Source organism: Euleptes europaea, chromosome 2 (genome assembly GCF_029931775.1).
Source record: "Euleptes europaea isolate rEulEur1 chromosome 2, rEulEur1.hap1, whole genome shotgun sequence".
NCBI classification, from domain to species: Eukaryota; Metazoa; Chordata; class Lepidosauria; order Squamata; family Sphaerodactylidae; genus Euleptes; species Euleptes europaea.
In genome coordinates, this window is record NC_079313.1 from 35,213,637 (window position 1) to 35,233,403 (window position 19,767).

Consider the following 19,767-nt stretch of genomic DNA (forward strand, 5'->3'; position numbering starts at 1 on the left):
AAGATATGGATTAGGGCACCAGTGCTGGGGAAGGACAGTTTAACTCTTCCACTGTAGTATTTCCCCAGTCTGACCTTTCCTTGCAGACTGCTTTAAGTCCTGATAGGGGAAAAGATGGGAACAATATGGGCACCTGTTTTTTCTCCCTTGGTAGAGCTTAAAGTTGCCCAGGTGGGATGCCATTTCCAATTGGGAAAGTCAAACCTCAGAAGTATGCATGCTGGCCACACACAAAGCAACTGCAAAGGATTGGTATTTCTCGCACGTTTAGATCATTTTTGCAACTAAATGACACTTTGGGGGAACCAATCATGAATTCTCAAGTATTGCATACAGTTAGGCCCTGAGCTCCATTACTCATGATGGTAATCATAGAGTAGTAATAGTCCAGAGACTACAGCAATTTGCTAGATATAGAAATTTCAAAGCTCTTCTCTTCTGCTTGTGCTTTGCTTTATTATTGCAATCACAGGGTACAGTGACCCTTTGATAGAGGCTCAGTCCATCCTGATTGCTGCAGGCCAATCATTCTCTGCCATCCCGTGTCTCCTCAAAGCAATGAAAGAAACATTTTCATCACCCCCCCTAAACTTCCACTCAATTTAATTATTAAATATAAGCATAACCATACAAATGAGAGTTACTCTACCAGCAGAGACTCAACAGCATAGATTTGCTAAAATTCAATTCTCAGCTCTTTTTGCTGTCACAAAAGTATTTTATTATTTAAAACTTTGTTATGCTGCCTTTCTACCTATTAGGGTGTGCCCATGGTGGCAAACCTGAAAACATTTGAACAATTAAAAACATTTAATATTATACAATAATTCAATAAAAACACCAGAACCTGGAAGGAGAGCCAATAACTGTTATTGGGGGTATGCCAAATGAAACAAAAAAGCCTTCACCTGCTGGCAGGAGATACTGATAGAGGGAAACAGACAAATCTCCCTGGGGAGGGACTTCCAAATTTCTGGCGCCACGACTGAGAAAGCCCTTTTTTTGGGTTAATACCTGTCAGGCCTCAGAGGGCAGGGGCAACCAAAGCAAAGCTTCTGAAGATGACTGAAGTGAATGGGTAGGTTCGTATGGAAGAACGCAGGCCTTAAGGTATGTTGGTCTCAGACTGTACAGGGGTTTAAACTTCAATACCAAAACCTTAAACTGAGCATGGAAGCAAACTGGCAGCCAGCATAGATGGAACAAGACTGGAGTAATATGGTCCCTGTGATGATGATAAAGAAGAAGAGTTGGTTTTTAAACCCTGCTTTTTCTTTACCTTTAAGGAGTTTCAAGGCACCTTACAATCACCTTCCTTTCCCCACAACAGACACCTTGTGGGGTACGTGGCGCTGAGAGAATTTGGAGGGAACTGTGACTAGCCCAAGGTCACCCAGCAGGCTTCATGTATAGGAGTGGGGAAACCATCCCAGTTCACCAGATTAGAGTCCACTGCTTATGGAACAGGGGGTCCAATTTTATGGGGTCTGGAAGGGATCAATCCCCTCCTCCATAGAGAAGCATTGTAGACTTTACCTTGCATTTCTATGAAGGAGGGGTGACTCCTTTGGGACCCCATAAAATTGGACCCCCTGACCCAATCTTCACCAAACGTCAGGGTTAATGCAAGGAGAGTCCCTTGAAGCTACCCTGAAAATTTGGGAACTCTACCTCCAAAAATGCCCCCACAGGAGTTTCAGGGGGAAATCCACATAGACTAAAAATGACCCAATTTTTTTTTTGGGGGGGGGAACCCGAAAATAAAGCCAAATACCACATTTAGCGATATGGGTATTCGGCTTGTTTTGGGTTTACCGAAAAAAATCAGGCCCAATAAACCCGAACCCAAAATTTACTTTTTTTTGCACAACCCTATTTGAAATAAAGAGGACGGAGAACGCATCAAGGTAGAGCAGAGCTGCAGGTCCATCCAATTCCAAGTGATTGGCTTGATCAAAGTCAAAAGAAACTGGGACACCCCTGGTTTGCTGGGTTACATCAGGCCTGAATTGTTTTGTATGCCTTATCATTTCAGTTTTGTATATATATTTTTAAAAAGACATTTGAAGTTTGCTTGTTGTTATTTACATTAATATAAGTATTACTTGGTGGGATCACACTTTCCAAAGACTTGAACTCCCTCAGTTTTTTAATTAAAGAAATATTTCTTTTGAGATCCCTCTTTGAGTTTGAATTAAGCAGAAGTTATATAAACAAAACATTTACTGCTGCTGCAGGCAGGGTAGGCAGCACCTCAGAGCAGAGAATGGAATAGCAAGCAAACAGGGCCCACTGATTATATAATTAAGAAGGCCCTTCCAAACCCAGGGCTAGATCCAGTCTACATCTTCTTCTCACACGAGGCAGTTCTGTCAGTGGAACGGAATGCTCTTACCTCCCCTCCCACTGCAGCTTACTGATCTCCCGGAAATGCTGCTCCTGGGAGACAGGGGTGACCATCACGAACAGCATGGTCGTTTATGCATGGGTACTTCCACCCACGTTAGTCCCCAGACTGTCTAGGTTGTTCCTTGGAGTTATGTATGTGTCATGGAGCAGCCTGATGAGGCTTCCTCAGATGAAGAGGACCTTGAAGCAGCAGGCAGTGGAAGAGAGGAACCTCAAGCTGAGCAGACACAGACAGATGAATGTCCCCTTTGCCTACAACCACCCAGGGCAGGGGACTCACCTGTGTCCAGCAGCAGCCCTCCACAGCTACTGGAACAGTGGCGCCGAAGGTGCAGAACACTCCTACTCTAGTGCAGAAGGAGTGCTAGATTACAAGCACTACTAAGAGCACTGCCAGCTGACAGCAATGAGAATAACAAGCTCCTCCCAGCAGAGAGTGCTGAGTCAGAGGACACTTGCATCCAGGCTGACGTGGGAACAATGTGTTATTGCCACCCTGTGTTCTCATGGTCCTCTGATCACTTCTGAGACTCTTGTGGTCTTGACCTTAGAACGGGCTGACTTGGCGTTTGGGCTTTGCTTTTGATAGTGACTCTTGGACTGACTACGCTACCTGCTTCTGGCCCTCAGGTCTGCAGGCATTCAGGACAGCATGAGTTTTCCATCCTTTAGAGATGACCTCATGCTCAGTTCTCACAAATTCCGGGTCTACTTGTCCCTGTTATAAGCCGATTCTTCGATTCTCCTGAGATCAGCCCGGGTGAAATCTCTGTGCATAAGCCAAATCGTGCGACAGGGGAATTGGGGAGATGATGGTTTTCTCCCAGCATGCACCACAGCAATGGTTGCCGACCTCCAGGTACTCAAATCCAAAAAGAGATAGCACAAGGCTCACAATTTACAAACTTACAAAAATAAGATACTATGTTACTAATAATGGTGAATTCTTACAAATTGTTTATGGTGACACCAAACAAGTTACAAATAACAAACTGTACCACCTAATACATGGCAACTCATTTTCCAGGAAATTCCAAAGATTACATGAACCTGATAAATAAAAAACTGAAAATTCAACGGAAAGGTTCACAACTGATATCTATTAATGGTAATCTCCTTCAAAAAGTTCATCTCGTTCAGATAACGTAAAGACCAAAAATGGAACAGCCTGATCGGCTTCTTCGTGATTAGAACATGCACAGAATGAAAAGCTGAAGCTAAGCACCAGTGTCGGCTTCTCGAAGTTGGTCATGCGCAGTAGCGAAAAAGCTCTAAATCGGCTTTACAAGTGAAATATATACTTAGTAAAAATCATATTGCCATGAAAGAAGGTAGGTACATATGGACAGTACCAAATGGAGATCCAAAAGGAACGTGGAATCTAGATATTTTCACGTTTTGCGGAAAGGGCTTCATCAGCCTAATATTTTTATTATTGCTTTTCAGTCAGTGCTGTTTCATACTGGACCCACAGGTTCCGACTTCAATGTAAAGACGTCTTTGTTATTTGTAGCTTGTTTGGTGTCATCATAAACAATTAGTAAAAATTTGCCATTATTGGTAACATAGTATCTTATTTTTGTAAGTTTGTAAATTGTGAGCCTTGTGCTATCTCTTTTTGGATTTGATTTGCTGAATATACAGCACTTTTTCCTACTTCTCCTAACGTCCAGGTACTAGCTGGAGATCTCCTACTATTACAACTGATCTCCAGCCGACATAGATCAGTTCACCTGGAGAAAATGGCCGCTTTGGCAATTGGACTCTATGGCATTGAAGTACCTCCCTTCCCCAAGCCCTGCCCTCTTTAGACTCTGCCCCAAAAACCTCCCACCAGTGGTGTAGAGGGACCTGGCAACCCTAACCACAGCCAGTTACAAAGCAGTGTTTCAAGGGGCAGGACTCAAATGCTTCCTGCTTTCTCTGAGTTCTTTCACACAAGAAAGGATTTTAAAATGAGGCTTAGGATTCTCCCCCCCCCCTTCCTTTATCAGAGCTCCATTTTTTCTAAATATGCTTTTTTAACAGGGAACTTGGGTTTACGTGTGGGGGGAGGAAAACTGGACATTTCTCTTACAGTAAGCACTACAGCCACGACAGTCAATTACAAAGCAGCATTTAAAGGAGCAGGGACCCAAAGCTTCTTGATTTCAGCTTGGTGACTGCTGGTGCATAACAAATTCGCAACAGAAAAATGTGGGTCCAGCAAGTAACAAACTCCAGGTAAAACTCCCATGTATAAATGACCCATGAGAGACTCATCAAGGGTCGGCAGCAGGAACAGATGATTGGTGGAAAGTACCCTACCCCTTTCCGCTGGTGGAAAATGGTCTGCATCCAACCCCCATGGTGGACAGTTAGCCATCTTTAAAGTCAGTCTCCCCACCCATTGTTACCTCTCCCACTTCCATTAATTCACCTTGGACAATTGTGAAAAGCAAACTATGGTACCAAGTACCAGTAATTTCTGAAGATTTCCAGAGACTACCAAAGGCCATTGTTTTTTGCAACTCTCATAGTTATATGAAAGGTATTAAAATAAAAGAGTAATTTTGGTTTCAATTTTGATGAGTAAACGCCCAAATATACACTTCTGTACTCACAATGTTCTGAGTTACTGTTTAATTTTATACCCTACGTTTTGATTATAAGGTCTTCAAAACACATTATTAACTTCTTCCCCTCATTCCCTATTGCTTTGAATGGGCATGCTCGGAATTTTCACTTTCATTTCAGAAAACTAAAATAAGAGCTGCAACAGTTATTTGCCCTAAAGGGAGACCAAACTGGAAAAAACTGGAATGGTCAACAAAATATTTTAAAATATTTTTTATTTTTAGATGCTTTCATATCAACAATTTGACATTTTATTTCCAGAAAAAGGAAGCAGCAGTGGGATAGCAACCAATCAAGACAAAAGATAGATGACAGATGGGCAGCCCATTCCTGGGGGGGGGGGCGAGATCCACTCCCAGCCACAACAGAGAAAATAAAAGTATTTAACACACACACACACACACACACACACACACACACACACACACACAAAAGGGAAAATGGAAAAATGCCCCATTGCAAAAAATGGGGTTGTGCCACCTAAAAAGGTGGTGTGGCCACACCGCAGCTTGAGGGGGTGTTCCCGGGTCGAAAAGGGTTTGTAATCTAACATCAGCTCCACCCCCGGGACTGCCTGGGAATGCCCCCCCATGCCGGTGCCTACTGCCTCTTCCAAGATATCGCTCTCAGTGTAGCTGCACTGGTGGCAGATGCCGGCGCAGCTCCCAGGCACCAGTGTTGTGCCACCCAGGACAGTGTAAATACCTGTTATTCCAGGTTAAACAGGCACTTACACCAGCATGGGGTCACATCAGCTCTTACGCTGATTCAGACCTCCCCAAAAATGCACGGTTAAAGGCTTGAGGGGAACAGGGTAGAGCAGATGAGGAATTGAAAAAAAGTAGGCCTAATGAAGAAATGGGGTGGGGGAAAGCGTCCAGGATGGGAGAGGGGTCTGAATGCCGAAAAAGAAAGGTGCAGGTAATTGACTAAAAATAAAGGTGGCCAAAAAGGAAAAAAGATTTTAGTGAATTAAACAGAAAGAAGTGTGTGGTAAAGGCTTAGTATTGAAAAGGGAAAGCCAAGCAGAAAAGTGACTGAGGAAAATCACATCAGAGGTCCTATGATCAGGGGTTCTGTGAATACAAAAGGAAGTTTGGAGTCTGGAAAACTGGGGAAGAAGAAAAGACATAAGCAAAGTAAAAAACAACAACAACTGGACACAGGCTGAATTTCACATATTGATGAGTAGGAGCTGTCCAAGTTCTCTATGTCTTCAGATCTCTAGTAGACAAATTTCAGGTAATGTGATCTTCATTTACTGGTAAACTTCCTTTGTTCAGAACAGGATTGTCATTCAAATTCCAGCTGCACAAGATAACAATTATTAAAAAAAATTTTAAAGGGTAGCTGAAAAATTGCTGATTAAAACACTATTACAAACCAGTTGCTATAGAGTGTTGAATATGTGGAGATGCAGTCTGTACTCTAAAAGTAGGTTCAGAGGCATAGGATAGCGTATAATAATTTAACTGAAACAAAAGAAACAGGAGGCCTCGGATTACCAGATTTGAAAATGTACTATCAAGCAGCTTGTTTCACCTGGTTAAGAAATTGGATTCTGTTAGAGAACCCTAAAATATTAGAATTAGAAGGATTTAATTTACGTTTCGGGTGGCACGCATATTTATGGAACGAAAAAGAGAAAGTAAACAAAGAATTTAATTCTCATGTTATTAGAGGTGGTTTACTCCAAATTTGAAAGAAATATAAGGGATTCTTGGAATGTAAAACCCCGGGTTGGATTAATCCAGTAGAAACTTTTATGAAGAGAGGGGTAAAATTAAATTTGGATATTGATAGTTATAGAGATATTATAGAATGTAAGGAAGGGGTTTGGTCGTTAAAGACTAGAGAAGAACTTAAAATTAAAGACTGGTTTATGTATTATAAATTAAAGGATATATTTAATCAAGATAATGTGAGGGGGTTTAATCAAAATAAATCCAAATTTGAAATTATATTAAATAAGGGAAACAAAGGATTGATAGGAAGAATTTATAAGTTATTAATAGAAGTGAATTTGGAACAAGAAAGAATAAAACCAGTTATGATAAAGTGGATGAAGGAGTTAGGATGTAATATAGATTTGGAAATATGGGAAAACTTATGGAAGAGGGAATATAAATTTACAATCACTAATGAAATAAGAGAAAACTTATATAAGATGTTTTATAGATGGTACATAACCCCAATATTGTTAAGTAAAATGAAGAAGGATGGTATGGATTTATGTTGGAAGTGTGGAACCAAAAAGGGTACATTCATGCATGTATGGTGGTACTGTAAGAAAATTAGGAGACTTTGGAGATTAATAATAAAAGAAACTAATAATTTGATTAGTATAAAATTAAAAAAAGATCCTGCATTTTGTTTATTGGGAATTCCTGAAAAGCATATGGATAAATATGATAGAGTTATATGACAATATAGTTTTGCAGCAGCAAGAATTATAATAGCAAAAAATTGGAAACAAGTAAATAAACTTTCAATTAAGGACTGGAGAGAGAAATTGTGGTTGTATATGCGGATGGCCAAACTTACAGTCTTTACATGGTAAAGATATGGAAGAATTCAAAAAAACTTGGTCAAAGGCCATCGCATTTTGGGATCAACTGGCAAAAATGAATTTTACAAGTATAGTTAATGAATTATAGATAAATGTAGTATAGATAATGATGGTGTGTGTGTAAAGTGCCCTCAAGTCGCAGCCGACTTATGGCGACTCCTTATGGGGTTTTCATGGCAAGAGACTAACAGAGGTGGTTTGCCAGTGCCTTCCTCTGCATTTTAAATACTGTCAGAATACTTCTCCGGAAGTCCAGTGGTGGTGGTACACTCACTCAAGGTGGGTGGTGGGTATTTGGGCACTGTTTATTCAATAATATTATAAAAGAAGATGTAAAACTGTAGTACAAGTGCTCTTTCTGTATTTTTTGATTTTTGTATTTTTTTGCTTTTTAGTTATTTGTTTGTGATTTATAATTTGTTTTTTTTATTTTATGAAAATTAATAAAAATTAATAAAAAATTAAAAATAAAAGTAGGTCCATATTCCAAAGCTTGTCTGTTCTCTTTGTGGTAGTGCATCCCTGAAGGAGCCTAGAGAATTCTTGGTAGAGACCAAAGATAATTTGCGCACCCACTCCTGTCACTAAAGAAAAAACAAATCAGGCTAAGCATTAGTCTATTGATTTCTTCATATCTCAGAGCTCCTTGAAAGGATCAAGGTATTTCAAAGGAGACAAGGCCAACCCCAACTCCAAATGTTCTGCTTTTAGCATGACTGTTTCTAGTGTCCCACGCATTCCCACTCGCCAGCCTGCCAACAGTAGTTATGCAGGAAAGATTATAGTATCTGGAGGCACTGAATGAGCTGAAACTAACTCTAGACAAGATGTAAGTGTTGTGGGATGGGTGCAAAACCAATATGGGGCTAGGAATACAACCTGTTCTGAATAGGGCTACACTCTTAAAGACCAGGTGCTCAGTTTGGTTGCCTTGCTATCTTAGAAGAGACACACAGAACAGCTTGTGTCAACTCCTGGAGAAAGGTGGCTTGGCCGCTGTCACACATGCCTTGGTAACATTCGAGTTAGGCTGTTGAAATGTGCTCTGAAATGGCATGAAGGATATTCATGATCCCTCCAGCATCTTACAGTACGGAGACAGTACTACAGGTTTCCAAAATGAATATACCATACTCAGACAGGATCTGCCCTTGCTCTTCTGGCTCTATTGACACATTAGCCCATGCCCTTTTGGAATGCCGCTTTTACAAGGAACTTCGATCGCACTATATTTCCCCCCTTTTAATATACAAATCCAATGCCTCTGTGACTGACATAATGCCTTTTTTACTAGGCGACAGGGACCCCAAGGCTACATTGTCAGTGGCAAGATTTGTTTCAGTCCTTATATCCCTCCAACACTAGATATATGCTGCTCAAGATCAATTGATCAAGGAGCTTCTAAGGGATAAAAGGAAAAGGAAAGGAAAGGAAAATGAGAATTCCTAGATTAGGGTTTGTCCACTGGCAACCCTGAGGGGTGCCATCTGTCTCATCTCCTGTGCAGCTGGAAATCCCCTCCCTTTCTAGACTTCTTGCTCAGGGACAAAGAAATACAGGCTAGAGTAGGCCTGACCCAGGAAAACTGCAAACATCGCCTCTTACATTTTTAATTCCCTTTGTCTGCATGCTCAAATTTTAATTTTTTAAAAGAATTCACACACACCAGCCTTGAGGATTCTGGAAAAGCAGGGAAAGCATCTCTGAAAGCAAGAATTAAATGGCCTATAAAATAGGAATTCTTGGTCCCATGTTACTGAAATTTGAGAGGAAGAATTATTTGGGTAAGAGGTGCAACCCTTGAGAACTTTTTCTAGGAAAAATGTTCTACACAGAAAGACATTTCCCTCTGAAACCAATTGAAGCAACAGCCAAATATAATAAACAGCAAGAAGCTGTAATAATATTTTGAAAAAACAAAATTTTAAAAAAGACCAAAATTAAATTGCAGTGCATATCCTAACAACATGTGTGAGGTTTGACTTTTCAGCTATTTGTGCTTTATAACAGCAATACTTACTTCATAATATACATCTTGGATACACCCATTTTCCTGGTACACATTGCTTTGTAAAAGGAGGTGATAATGGATCCTTGCGAAATCCTGGTTTACAATCAAAATACATCCAGTAGTCACTTGCTCTTACAGATGTGGATTTAGTAATATGTTTTACGTATATGTTGTTACGCTCCATCTCTGATTCCTCTGATTTACAGGTCTCTGAGGAAAATCACAAACAATACGCCATCTATAAATCCATCTGTGACAGCTGGGGTGGTCAGGGGCCACCCTACTAGGATGCAAGGGTGGGGAGACCTGTGGGATTAATGTGGTTGGGCACACCAATGGCAGGTTAGGGATGGATGCCATTTTTGGCAGCAATCCAAGACTAGGGCATATCCTTAGGACTAAAGCGAGGGTGGGGCAGATGGCCAAAAGCGAGGGTGGGGCAGATGGGGAGACCTGTGGGATTAATGTGGTTGGGCACACCAATGGCAGGTTAGGGATGGATGCCATTTTTGGCAGCAATCCAAGACTAGGGCATATCCTTAGGACTAAAGCGAGGGTGGGGCAGATGACCCAAATCAAGGGGAAAGGTCCAGTTATAGAGTCGTGCCCTAAGGCAGTGGTGTATGGTTCTAATCTCTGCTCACTGTGAGAAGCGAGAGAGAGAGAGAGAGAGCTAGACCTCCTTTATTTTGGGCCTGTAATTTCCCAATACTCAGGCTTTTCTCCTCCAGCCTGGAGGTTCGTTCTGGGCAGGGAAGAGCCACACAGGGACGAGCCTCACACCTTTGCTTAAGTAATATAAACAAGTTTATTGGTTTCTGAGAGAGCAGAAAAGAAAATAAGTTCTCACACCGTTACAAACAATTTAAAAAGGAAAATAACAAACTCAAAGCAACTAGAAATCTACTCTACTTACACCGCAGAGCTGGTCTTATTCCTTCTTACTATCAGTCACTGTAGAACAAACAAAATCCCAAAGCAAGACTCCTCCCTCCGGAGCAACCTCCCTTTTTCACTTAGCCGCTGAGCTTGACTTCCTGCCTCATTAGTTTCACCTGTTCTCAAAACTATCCCAGCTGTGATTCCCTGGGGGGTGAAACTCTCAAGGCCGGATTGCTCAACGGTGGTATGGCGAAGCTGGGGCTGGCCAGAAGCAGAGGATGGGTGGGAGCCAGTAGAGTCATAAGGAGGCTAGGGAGTGAAGTTAGCTACCCTATGGGAAGAATTTACTGGTTGCATGTTGTTGGCTGAGAGCAGCAATGAAGAAGGTGAGCCGCAGTTGCTGACTGAGAGTTGTCTTTGTTGGAAGCTTTTTTTTTTTGCTGTCAAATCACGTCTGATTTATGGTGATCTCTGGTGGGGTTTTCAAGGCAAGAGATGTTCAGTGGTGGTTTGCCATTGCCGGCCTCTGCATCACAACCCTGGTATTCCTTAGAGGTTGCTCATCCAAATACTTGCCAGGGTTGACCCTGCTTAGCTTCCGGGATCTGACTAGATCAGGCTAGCCTGGGATATCCAGGTCAGGGCATTGGGAGCATGGAAACTGTAAACCTCCTGACCACTTCCATCCCAGCCCCAGTCCTACAAGCTCACACTGGAGAATTGACTTTCAGTTGCTGGAGTCCATATATGATAAAATACAAAAGTCACTCTTGAAGTGGTCAGTGATAATCACTTCTTACAAGTTTGAGTTTTTATCGCACCAGTCCCCTTTGCAGCACCTGCCAATCACGGCAGCTTTTGAGAAACACCTAAATGTCCAGTTGGGCTGTCTTTGCCACACAGTAAAAATACAGTGGAACTAAATGTTTTTAGAGGTCCAGTTTTCAGAGCTAATTGGGGAATTCTGAGGGAAAGGAAACTTCTCACAATATCTTTAGGTGACATTAAAATGCAATCAATTTGCTATTTTAATCGATATCTAGAAACAAACAGAATCCAAATCTGATGGTATTAAATTGGCCCTCAGCCACTTGCAAGACCTAAGCAATGATAGGTGGTTTTGGAGGTCATTAATTCATAAAGTCGCTGTACATTGGAAGAAGAAGGGTTGTTTTTTATATGCTGACTTTCTCTACCACTTAAGGGAGACTCAAACTGGCTTACAATCACCTTCCCTTTCCCTCCCCACAACAGACACCCTGTGAGGTGGGTGAGGCTGAGAGAGCGTGACTGGCCCAAGGTCACCCAGCTGGCTTCGTGTGTAGGAGTGGGGAAACAAATCCAGTTCACCAGATTAGCCTCCGCCGCTCATGTGGAGGAGTGAGGAAATCAAACCTGGTTCTCCAGATTAGAATCCACCACTCCAAACCACCGCTCTTAGCCACTACACCACACTGGAAGCGATATGATGGCACTTAACACACTTAGAACACATTGAACTCTTCACGAAGACATCTATGTTCACATTGTCTTTCAGTCAAAGATAAGTACTAAGGAAAACAGGCATTTAGCAACTAACTGAGAATATGGTTGCATGCTCTTAAGTGGATGTTCTCAGCTCGGAGCCAAAGTCTTTCTTGCAAGACCGGACAAGATCTGCTCCATCATGTGCCTTATAATCATATATATGTGCCAGCTGCCAGCATAGCATTGTGAATACATACATCACAGCTGAGAAATGAAAGATGATGTTTATGCAGATAGGAGAAGACTTAATTCTCAGTGGCTGCATTTCCAGAAATGTAGGCCAGGAGTTCTAGCCAGTGTTACTCCCAAGTGTACCCCTTAACTTTGTCAACTGTGAACTTACTCCTGTGTTGTGAGACAACAGTGTAACAGGGCTGCATCTCACCAGTGTCCCCTGAAATCTCCACAGGAGTCAGCAGTGATTCTTTAGGAAGATACAGTATCTCTCTATGCATAGACTAAACAAGATATAATGCCTTCTTGGGGATCTTTGTTTCCTGAAATTCCAGCACAATCTAGTCAGTGTGATCAAGAACTAATAACCAGGAGGTGGTAGATTCATAGCTGCAGTCATAACTGGGCCATGAAATTTAATGGGTGATAGGGTTGCCAGGCCCCTCTTCGCTATCGGCGGGAGATTTTTTGGGTGGAGCCTGAGGAGGGCGTGGTGTGGGGAGGGGAGGGGAGGGACTTCAATGTGATAGAGTCCAGTTGCCAAAGCGGCCATTTTGTCCAGGTGAACTGATCTCTATCGGCTGGAGATCAGTAGTAATAGCAGGAGATCTCCAGCTACTACTTGGAGGTTGGGAACCCTACTGGGTGACCTTGGGTCAGTAATTCATTCTTAGCCTAACTTACTACTCAGAATTGTTGTGAGCATAGAGCAGTGGAAGGAAAGTCTGTGTACACTTTTCAAAGCACCCTGAAGGATGAGCAGAATACAAGTGTAAGAAATAAACTCCAGTGAGGGCAAATTGGGCCCACAACCACCGGCCAGCCTAGATCCCGTCAGGATTATCACAAGGAAGAACAAAATGTATCACCATCCCTCACTTGCTTTCCTTACAATATACAAGCTCTACTGACAGCCACATTGTTTTTTAGTTCATAAATTATTCTGATAGAGTACAAGAGGTTATAGATTTTATACCTACCGATACACCTTGGCACACCTCTCCATTGACCATTTAAACACACTGCAAGTGGCGTTCCCTCCATTTCAAATAACCTGTAGCACTGATATATCACATCTGAACCAGATGAGAATACTCGCTTTGAGGAAGTAAAGCGCATTGCATTATCAATAACAGGAGGAGGACCGCAGGATCTTGGACTCTCTACAGTGAAAAATATGGGATGAGAGAATATATTCCAACAGCAAATTGCAATTACCATAGAACTACATACCAGGAAAATGAAGAAAGAGAATGTAAAAAGAATTATTATGCCTTGGAAATGAAACAAAGTTTTTTTCCTGTTTGCTTTTTATTGAATAACACTGGAGTTTAAAAAGTTAAGCAAGAGATCAATTAGCATCTCAGTAATTCCCCGTCCCGCCCCAGCAGTCTTTTGTTTTAAATAATGCATTATATAATCACATTTTTCTCAGCAATAAATCAGAGACCCTTCCCTCCCCTTGACACAAACCTGTGATTTGCTATGCAATAAAACATACTAACATCTGGACAAGAAGAATACAAGTCAGAATGGAAATAGGCAAATACAGTGAAAAGAAAAACAGTCTTATGAACCTATTAGAAGCTCAAGAATTCAATTTAGAGACATATTACAAGTCTAGAATAGTATAAGGATTAGTGAATTCTATCCTGAAAGTTTTGTGTCTCAGACTAGTGTGGAATCAGTTCTGGATCATATATATGACTTGCCTTGATATATGAATGGATCTGCCAGCTCTTGGTAAGCAACTTGCTTCTGGTGGAACACTGGGACTAAAACAGAGAGACCAAGAATAAGTGTGTGTAAAGGAGAACACAACCCACTGTTGCACCTACACTTTGCACCTTACCGATAATTAGTTCAGCTTTTCCAGTTTCTAAATGGATCTGCTTCTCATGTTTCATGCGCTCCCACTGATCAGATTTTATGCTAATCCTACTTCATCTATTCACGAACAGGTGGGAGGCATTGTCATCTATTCTGAGTGGCTCGATTACTCTTTCGGTTGGTTCTTACTGGCCTCCCTCTGTAACATTTTCTTTCTGTGGTTTGCAGCCACTTCATGTACCTGAAGGAAGTCAGCTCTAACGCATGAAAGCTTATGCTGGAATACATTTTGTTAATTTCTGAAGTGCCATTTGACTCCTGTTTTATTTTATCCTGTTTGTTATTAGGGATGAGGAAGAATAAGTAATTATCTTTTACTCCAGAACAGGGGTAAGAACCATTATTTAATACCAATCAACCCCAAGCCATATTGTGCCAAACAGAAGTATATTTAAGTAATTTCTATGCTAATTTCTTTTCTGTCAGCAAACCCGTTCATTTCTCTCAAAGGACAGCCCTCACCAGATCCATGCTTGTGGAAAAGGTTAGAGAGACAACAACTTCACCCCCTTTGTCTTGCTTCAGCCCCCACTCTCATGGCACAGTTCTGCTGCACAAGTCCTTCAACCCTAGGAATGATCCTTCTGGAAGTAGCTACAGGAATGAAGAGTAATGTGGGGAAATAGTTGGCTGGATAGAGGTCTGACTACAGATCTATCTGTAAAGAACCCATACTTACAATTTATACTGTCCTTCCTCCAAAGAGCTCAGCACTTGGATCCTGCCTAAAATATCCATGGAAGATTTTCTAAATGAAGTATAAGGCCCTTCTTCATCCCAAAATGCACCTCAAAATGCTGTTTTTGAGGGACAGGGAAGCATCAGGAATAGCTTATGCGATCAACAAAAATTGCCCTCCACACACACATATGCATGGAAACTTCAGGCAGGATCAAATTCCAGAGCAATAAGCATGATTCCCTCTGCCATGTATTATCCCCACAACCCTGTAAGGCATATTAGATAGTGTGTCTGGCTTAAGGTCTCCTTGTTGAGCTGCATAGCCCAAATGGGACATGAACTTCAACTTCCAACATTATCTACAATACCCATATTCATGCTATTAAGAGTATGACAATTGGCTGTAGTAAATTTCAAAACCCTCTGGTAAGTAATATTGGTTTTACAGACTTCTTGAAACAATACGTGTTTTGACCCACTGCAGCATTATTTGTTCTAAATACAATCTTGACTTTTGCTTGTAACTCACCCTGTTGGGAAGCACACGTCCATTGGAGAAACAAAACAATACAACCCAACCAGCTCATGGCAGTATTTCAAGCCGTTCTCCTGCTTTGTATAGGATAATTCTCCTGCACTGTACAGGACTGGCTTTTAAGTAATGATTCCAGAGCCTGTCCTTGAAAAGGTCTTTTACCTTCTTGTGTTCCACTAATCATTTACTCCAATCTAAACATGATGCCAGTAGATCTATTGGTTTAATTCCAATCATGGGGGAACATTACACCAAAACATTGAAGAAACAGAATCCATCTTGTACCTACCACATACCTCCATATGTAGCCTCTCACTCCAAATCCTTTTCTCCCAACAGAATTCCAGCCCAGCTTTACATTTCTAATTGGGCAGGCTGTGGGGAGGTAGAGGGAGAATTCACTACTTCCTACCCCACTCTGTAAATTATTGGGGCAACAACCAAGTAACATTTAATCTGGCACTTAATTACACTGCAGTACACATTTGGACTCGTGTGACGCATCTCTTTGAGAAAATAAGTTAGAACTTTAACTACTACATTCTTTGAAAGTTCTCCATGTAAATAAGAAATACAACTTCAGATACTAGTCCTGGAAAAAAACAGTAATAAAACTAGGTCAACATTTGTTTTAACTGCACGTCAAATACATGGATAATAAAAGTCCAATGATCTGTTTCTTTACTGCAAGAGTAATACCTGCTGAAATAGTGGGAAGAGGTTTTGCATGCTTTTCTCCTGCACTGACTTCCCCTTACTCCTGACTCAAAAGAACAAGCCTCACATCCTTTATTGCATGTGTTTATAACTAGCAATGGGTGAATTCCCCTTGGCTCAGCTTAGAATTGGCATTGATTTTAAAAGAACCCTCAGTTTACCACAGCTTGGTCTTGTTGAAACCCTATTCAGAAACATGATAAAGTCTTCCACAAACCTTCCCAATTTTTTTACCAATCCAGACTGCAGCTTTTCTTAGTCAAGGCCTCTCTGAAGACTATCCCACCTTGTAACATAACATGCCAGGATGAATTGTCAGAAATTTAGTTCTCATTTGAGCCTATGAAAATGCATCCTCTGCACAAGGGATCTAGGACATGCAGCTTCTAGGTCAGGGGTTCCCAAACCTTGTGCCCATGGGCACCATGGGGCTTGACAAGTGTTTTTAGAAAGTGGGTGGGGCCAAGTGGGGCTTTTTGAGTTTCTGATGTTTCTGGTATAATGCTGACAGTGACTTTATGTAAAGTACTTTACCTGTGGTGATATTATAAAAACACAATAGGACTTCCTTCTGGCTAAACATGATAGGTCAGCGTGGTTAAAATGCTTAATACACCTAACTGGAACTTCTACTGAAATCATCAGATCTTTCCAATTTGAATATATTTTTATAATGCAGATGAAATGCTGAAGACCTATAATCAAAGTTATGCATAACCTCACTTCCCAACAATTTGTGGTTGGCTTCGCCTCCCACGTCAGCCATTTTGTGGTTGGGCCCACCTCCCATGACAGCGATTTTGTATTTGTACCCACCACCCTGTCAGAATTCCAGAATTACATACTGCATTTGATTCGATTCCTCGTTCACATCTGTGAAGAAAATTTGAACACATGCTGCCAAGACTACAATTTCTAATTAAATCTTTGTATTTTACACCTTTTGTTAAGGTTAGATTCCGTATCACTGGAAAATATTCCACTCTAATCCCACTAACGGAAGGAGTTCAACAGTGTCATATTTTGGCCCCAGATCTTTTAAATTCATAGTTACACAATCTCCCTCGCAAGTTACAGTAATTTCCATCTTCCTATATTGAATATTTATCATCTGCCAATTTTATTGTATGCAGATGATTCTGTGTTATTATCTTGTAAGAGAGTAGGGGGAACTGCATGCTTCGTGCTATGTCTAATTTTTGCCAGGTTAACCAGTTGGTTATTAATTATAGTAAATCTAAGATTTTAGTTTTTCAGAAAGCGGATATATATAGAAAGGTTAGTCAGTCTTGGATAACTAAAGGGCATCTGATTGAGCAAGTGCACTCATTTTGTTACCTTGGATTTTATTTTACAACTTCCAATTTCATTTTACAACTTCCAATACATCAGCATGGTGTAGTGGTTAAATATGGTGATTTGGAGCGGTGGACTTTGATCTGGAGAACAGGATTTGATTCCCCATTCCTCCACGAGTGAGGGACACTAATCTGGTGAATGAAATTTGTTTCCCCACTAATCTGGTGAACCTTATCTTGCGAGATATTGGAAAAGCAAGAAATTCCCTGATTTAAATAATTGGCTTGATAAAGTTAAAGAAACCTGTGCTTTAATTGAGTTGACGTATTATATTAATGACAAAAATACAGAAGAACTGGACGCTTGCTGGAATGTAACAATTTCAAAGATGGAAAAAACACTCCAATGTGTAAATCGCAAAGAGGGAGGGAAGTGATAATCACACAGATTTTAGATAAATAGGTAAAGTAGTGCTTGGTTCACTGTTATGGATATTTTAGTTATATTAGCAGAACGGTCTTAGTTTCTTGTCAAGAATTTGTATTATGAGTATTTTAGTAATGTTCTATTTCCATTTTCTTTTGTTGTTGTATTTCTGTTTTCCTTCGGGGTTGTATTCTCATTTTCTCTTTAAAAATTTAAAAAATAAAAATAAAATCCTTTATTTTAATGTCACACAGATTGCAGAGGCATTTCCTTTAAACTGAAATCAGTGGCTGTCTCAATTGACTGATGTTAAAAATGGTCTTGTGGCAAACAAACACCCATCTTAGATGAACTTCCATCTTGCAGCATACGTCCATCATTCCCATGAATCACCCAAGCATTATTTCTTCACGTCTTTTAACTAAAAAGCAAAATACACTGAACGTCACTCTAACATAGACAGCCATAGTGTATAATTCCAAAAATGACATGACAGATTTACCAAGCATAGATAGTAAATACATCCTCTGCTGCATAAAAATTGAAGTCTTGCAAAAGCTGATTCAAACACTGAACCATCTGGTCCAATACCACCTCATGCAGTCTTAGGTGGGGGGTCTATAGCTGAAATCTCCCTGTGAATGCTAGCACTTCAGGGAGGCTTGTATCCCAGCCTTCCCTGGCATAATAATGTTGAAAGTGTCCCAACATAAAAAATCTCACTTTGCCTGCAAACATGTTAGTCCCCTCCCTTCCTATGTGCATTTGTGATGGATCACATCCTACTCAATGCCGGGATCACCTCATTATCCCCATAGTACTTATATAGGAAGGGAGAAGCAGCAAGTAATATGCTCTCAGTGTCTGCCAGGATGTCCTAGCACACAGGAATGATAAGGTGGTTATACATGATAGCACGCTGCAATGAAATGCCTAAAGCTCAGATTAAAGGTTACTTCCTTAAGATGCCTCCAGAACAGCATCTTTGTGACTGTCCCTTATTGGTGTTTGATTCATTATTTTTTAAGGTTATTTTTAAGTGGCTGTAGCAAAAACTGCACAGTTGACATAGCTAAATTTAGTTTTGCTGTTATTCCTGTTCCTTAAATTTTTTGGTGTACAGCCTAAGGGCTATTTAACCTTAACAAAGTTACAAAAGTATACAGCAAGTAATTATTGGTACTTTTCAGCTGACTTCATAACTTACTTGCTCCTTGCGATGCATACTGGATACGACAGCTGTCCATTCCAACACTTTACTCTAAAATCAGATGGTGAATTTGATGGACTAAAATAGTGTGGTTTGCATACAAACTGAATGAATTCTCCATGGAGGAAATAAGGTCGATTGTCAAAGCTCCATAACAGATCCAAATTCTTTTCTACCATCTCATCCTTTGACAAGGTACATGGTTCTTTAGAAGAACAAATAAAACGTTAAGCTGTTTTGATCTTACAATATAATTTAGTAGGACATTAACATGAGCCTGAGGCTTTTGCTGACATTATATGATTAGTAGTATTTCCTACAACAAAGTACACTTGAGCTTGTCAACCCTGTAAACGTCTTTACTCACACAGTTTGTTATGAAGGTGGCTGTTAATTGATCAGATAATCACAGAAACTAGAATTAAAGCACATGGTTTGGTAACAGTCTTTTTATATTTGTAAGAGATTCAATGGAAGTAATACTTGAACAAGAAATAAATCATTTATTCTTTGAACAGTATTTTCAAGTCAGCTGTGTTCTATACATTAAAAGAAATAATAGTGGTAACCACATACTATTTTCACGCATACATAGCCTAACTCCTAGGCTTCCATTACAAAGAAACTGAACCCAGAGCAAAGGCATACAAGCGAAAGGCTGGAATTATTTAGATAAATAATAACTAAGTTCAGTCTCAGAGGCACTCTTTAAATTCTCCAGCATAAAGTAAAGACGTTGTCACTTGGAACACCCTTACTGGAGACTGACAGAGACACAAAAGTCATTGGGGTGGGGTGTAGTTTTAGCCACCTGCCCACTG

The 19,767-nt window shown here is 40.7% G+C and overlaps 1 protein-coding gene across 1 annotated transcript in view; it reads right to left on the reverse strand.

Annotated features, from left to right (window-relative positions):
• The window catches only part of LOC130473194 (coagulation factor XIII B chain-like), a 53,767-nt gene that overhangs the window by 19,432 nt on the left and 14,568 nt on the right, over positions 1–19,767 (reverse strand). Inside the window, exons 10-11 of the mRNA XM_056844723.1 lie at positions 18,944–19,151; positions 16,857–16,884 (exon numbers count right to left, since the gene is read on the reverse strand). Of these exons, the coding sequence (XP_056700701.1) occupies positions 16,857–16,884; positions 18,944–19,151 (236 nt within the window). The remainder of the gene's footprint in view (positions 1–16,856; positions 16,885–18,943; positions 19,152–19,767) is intronic.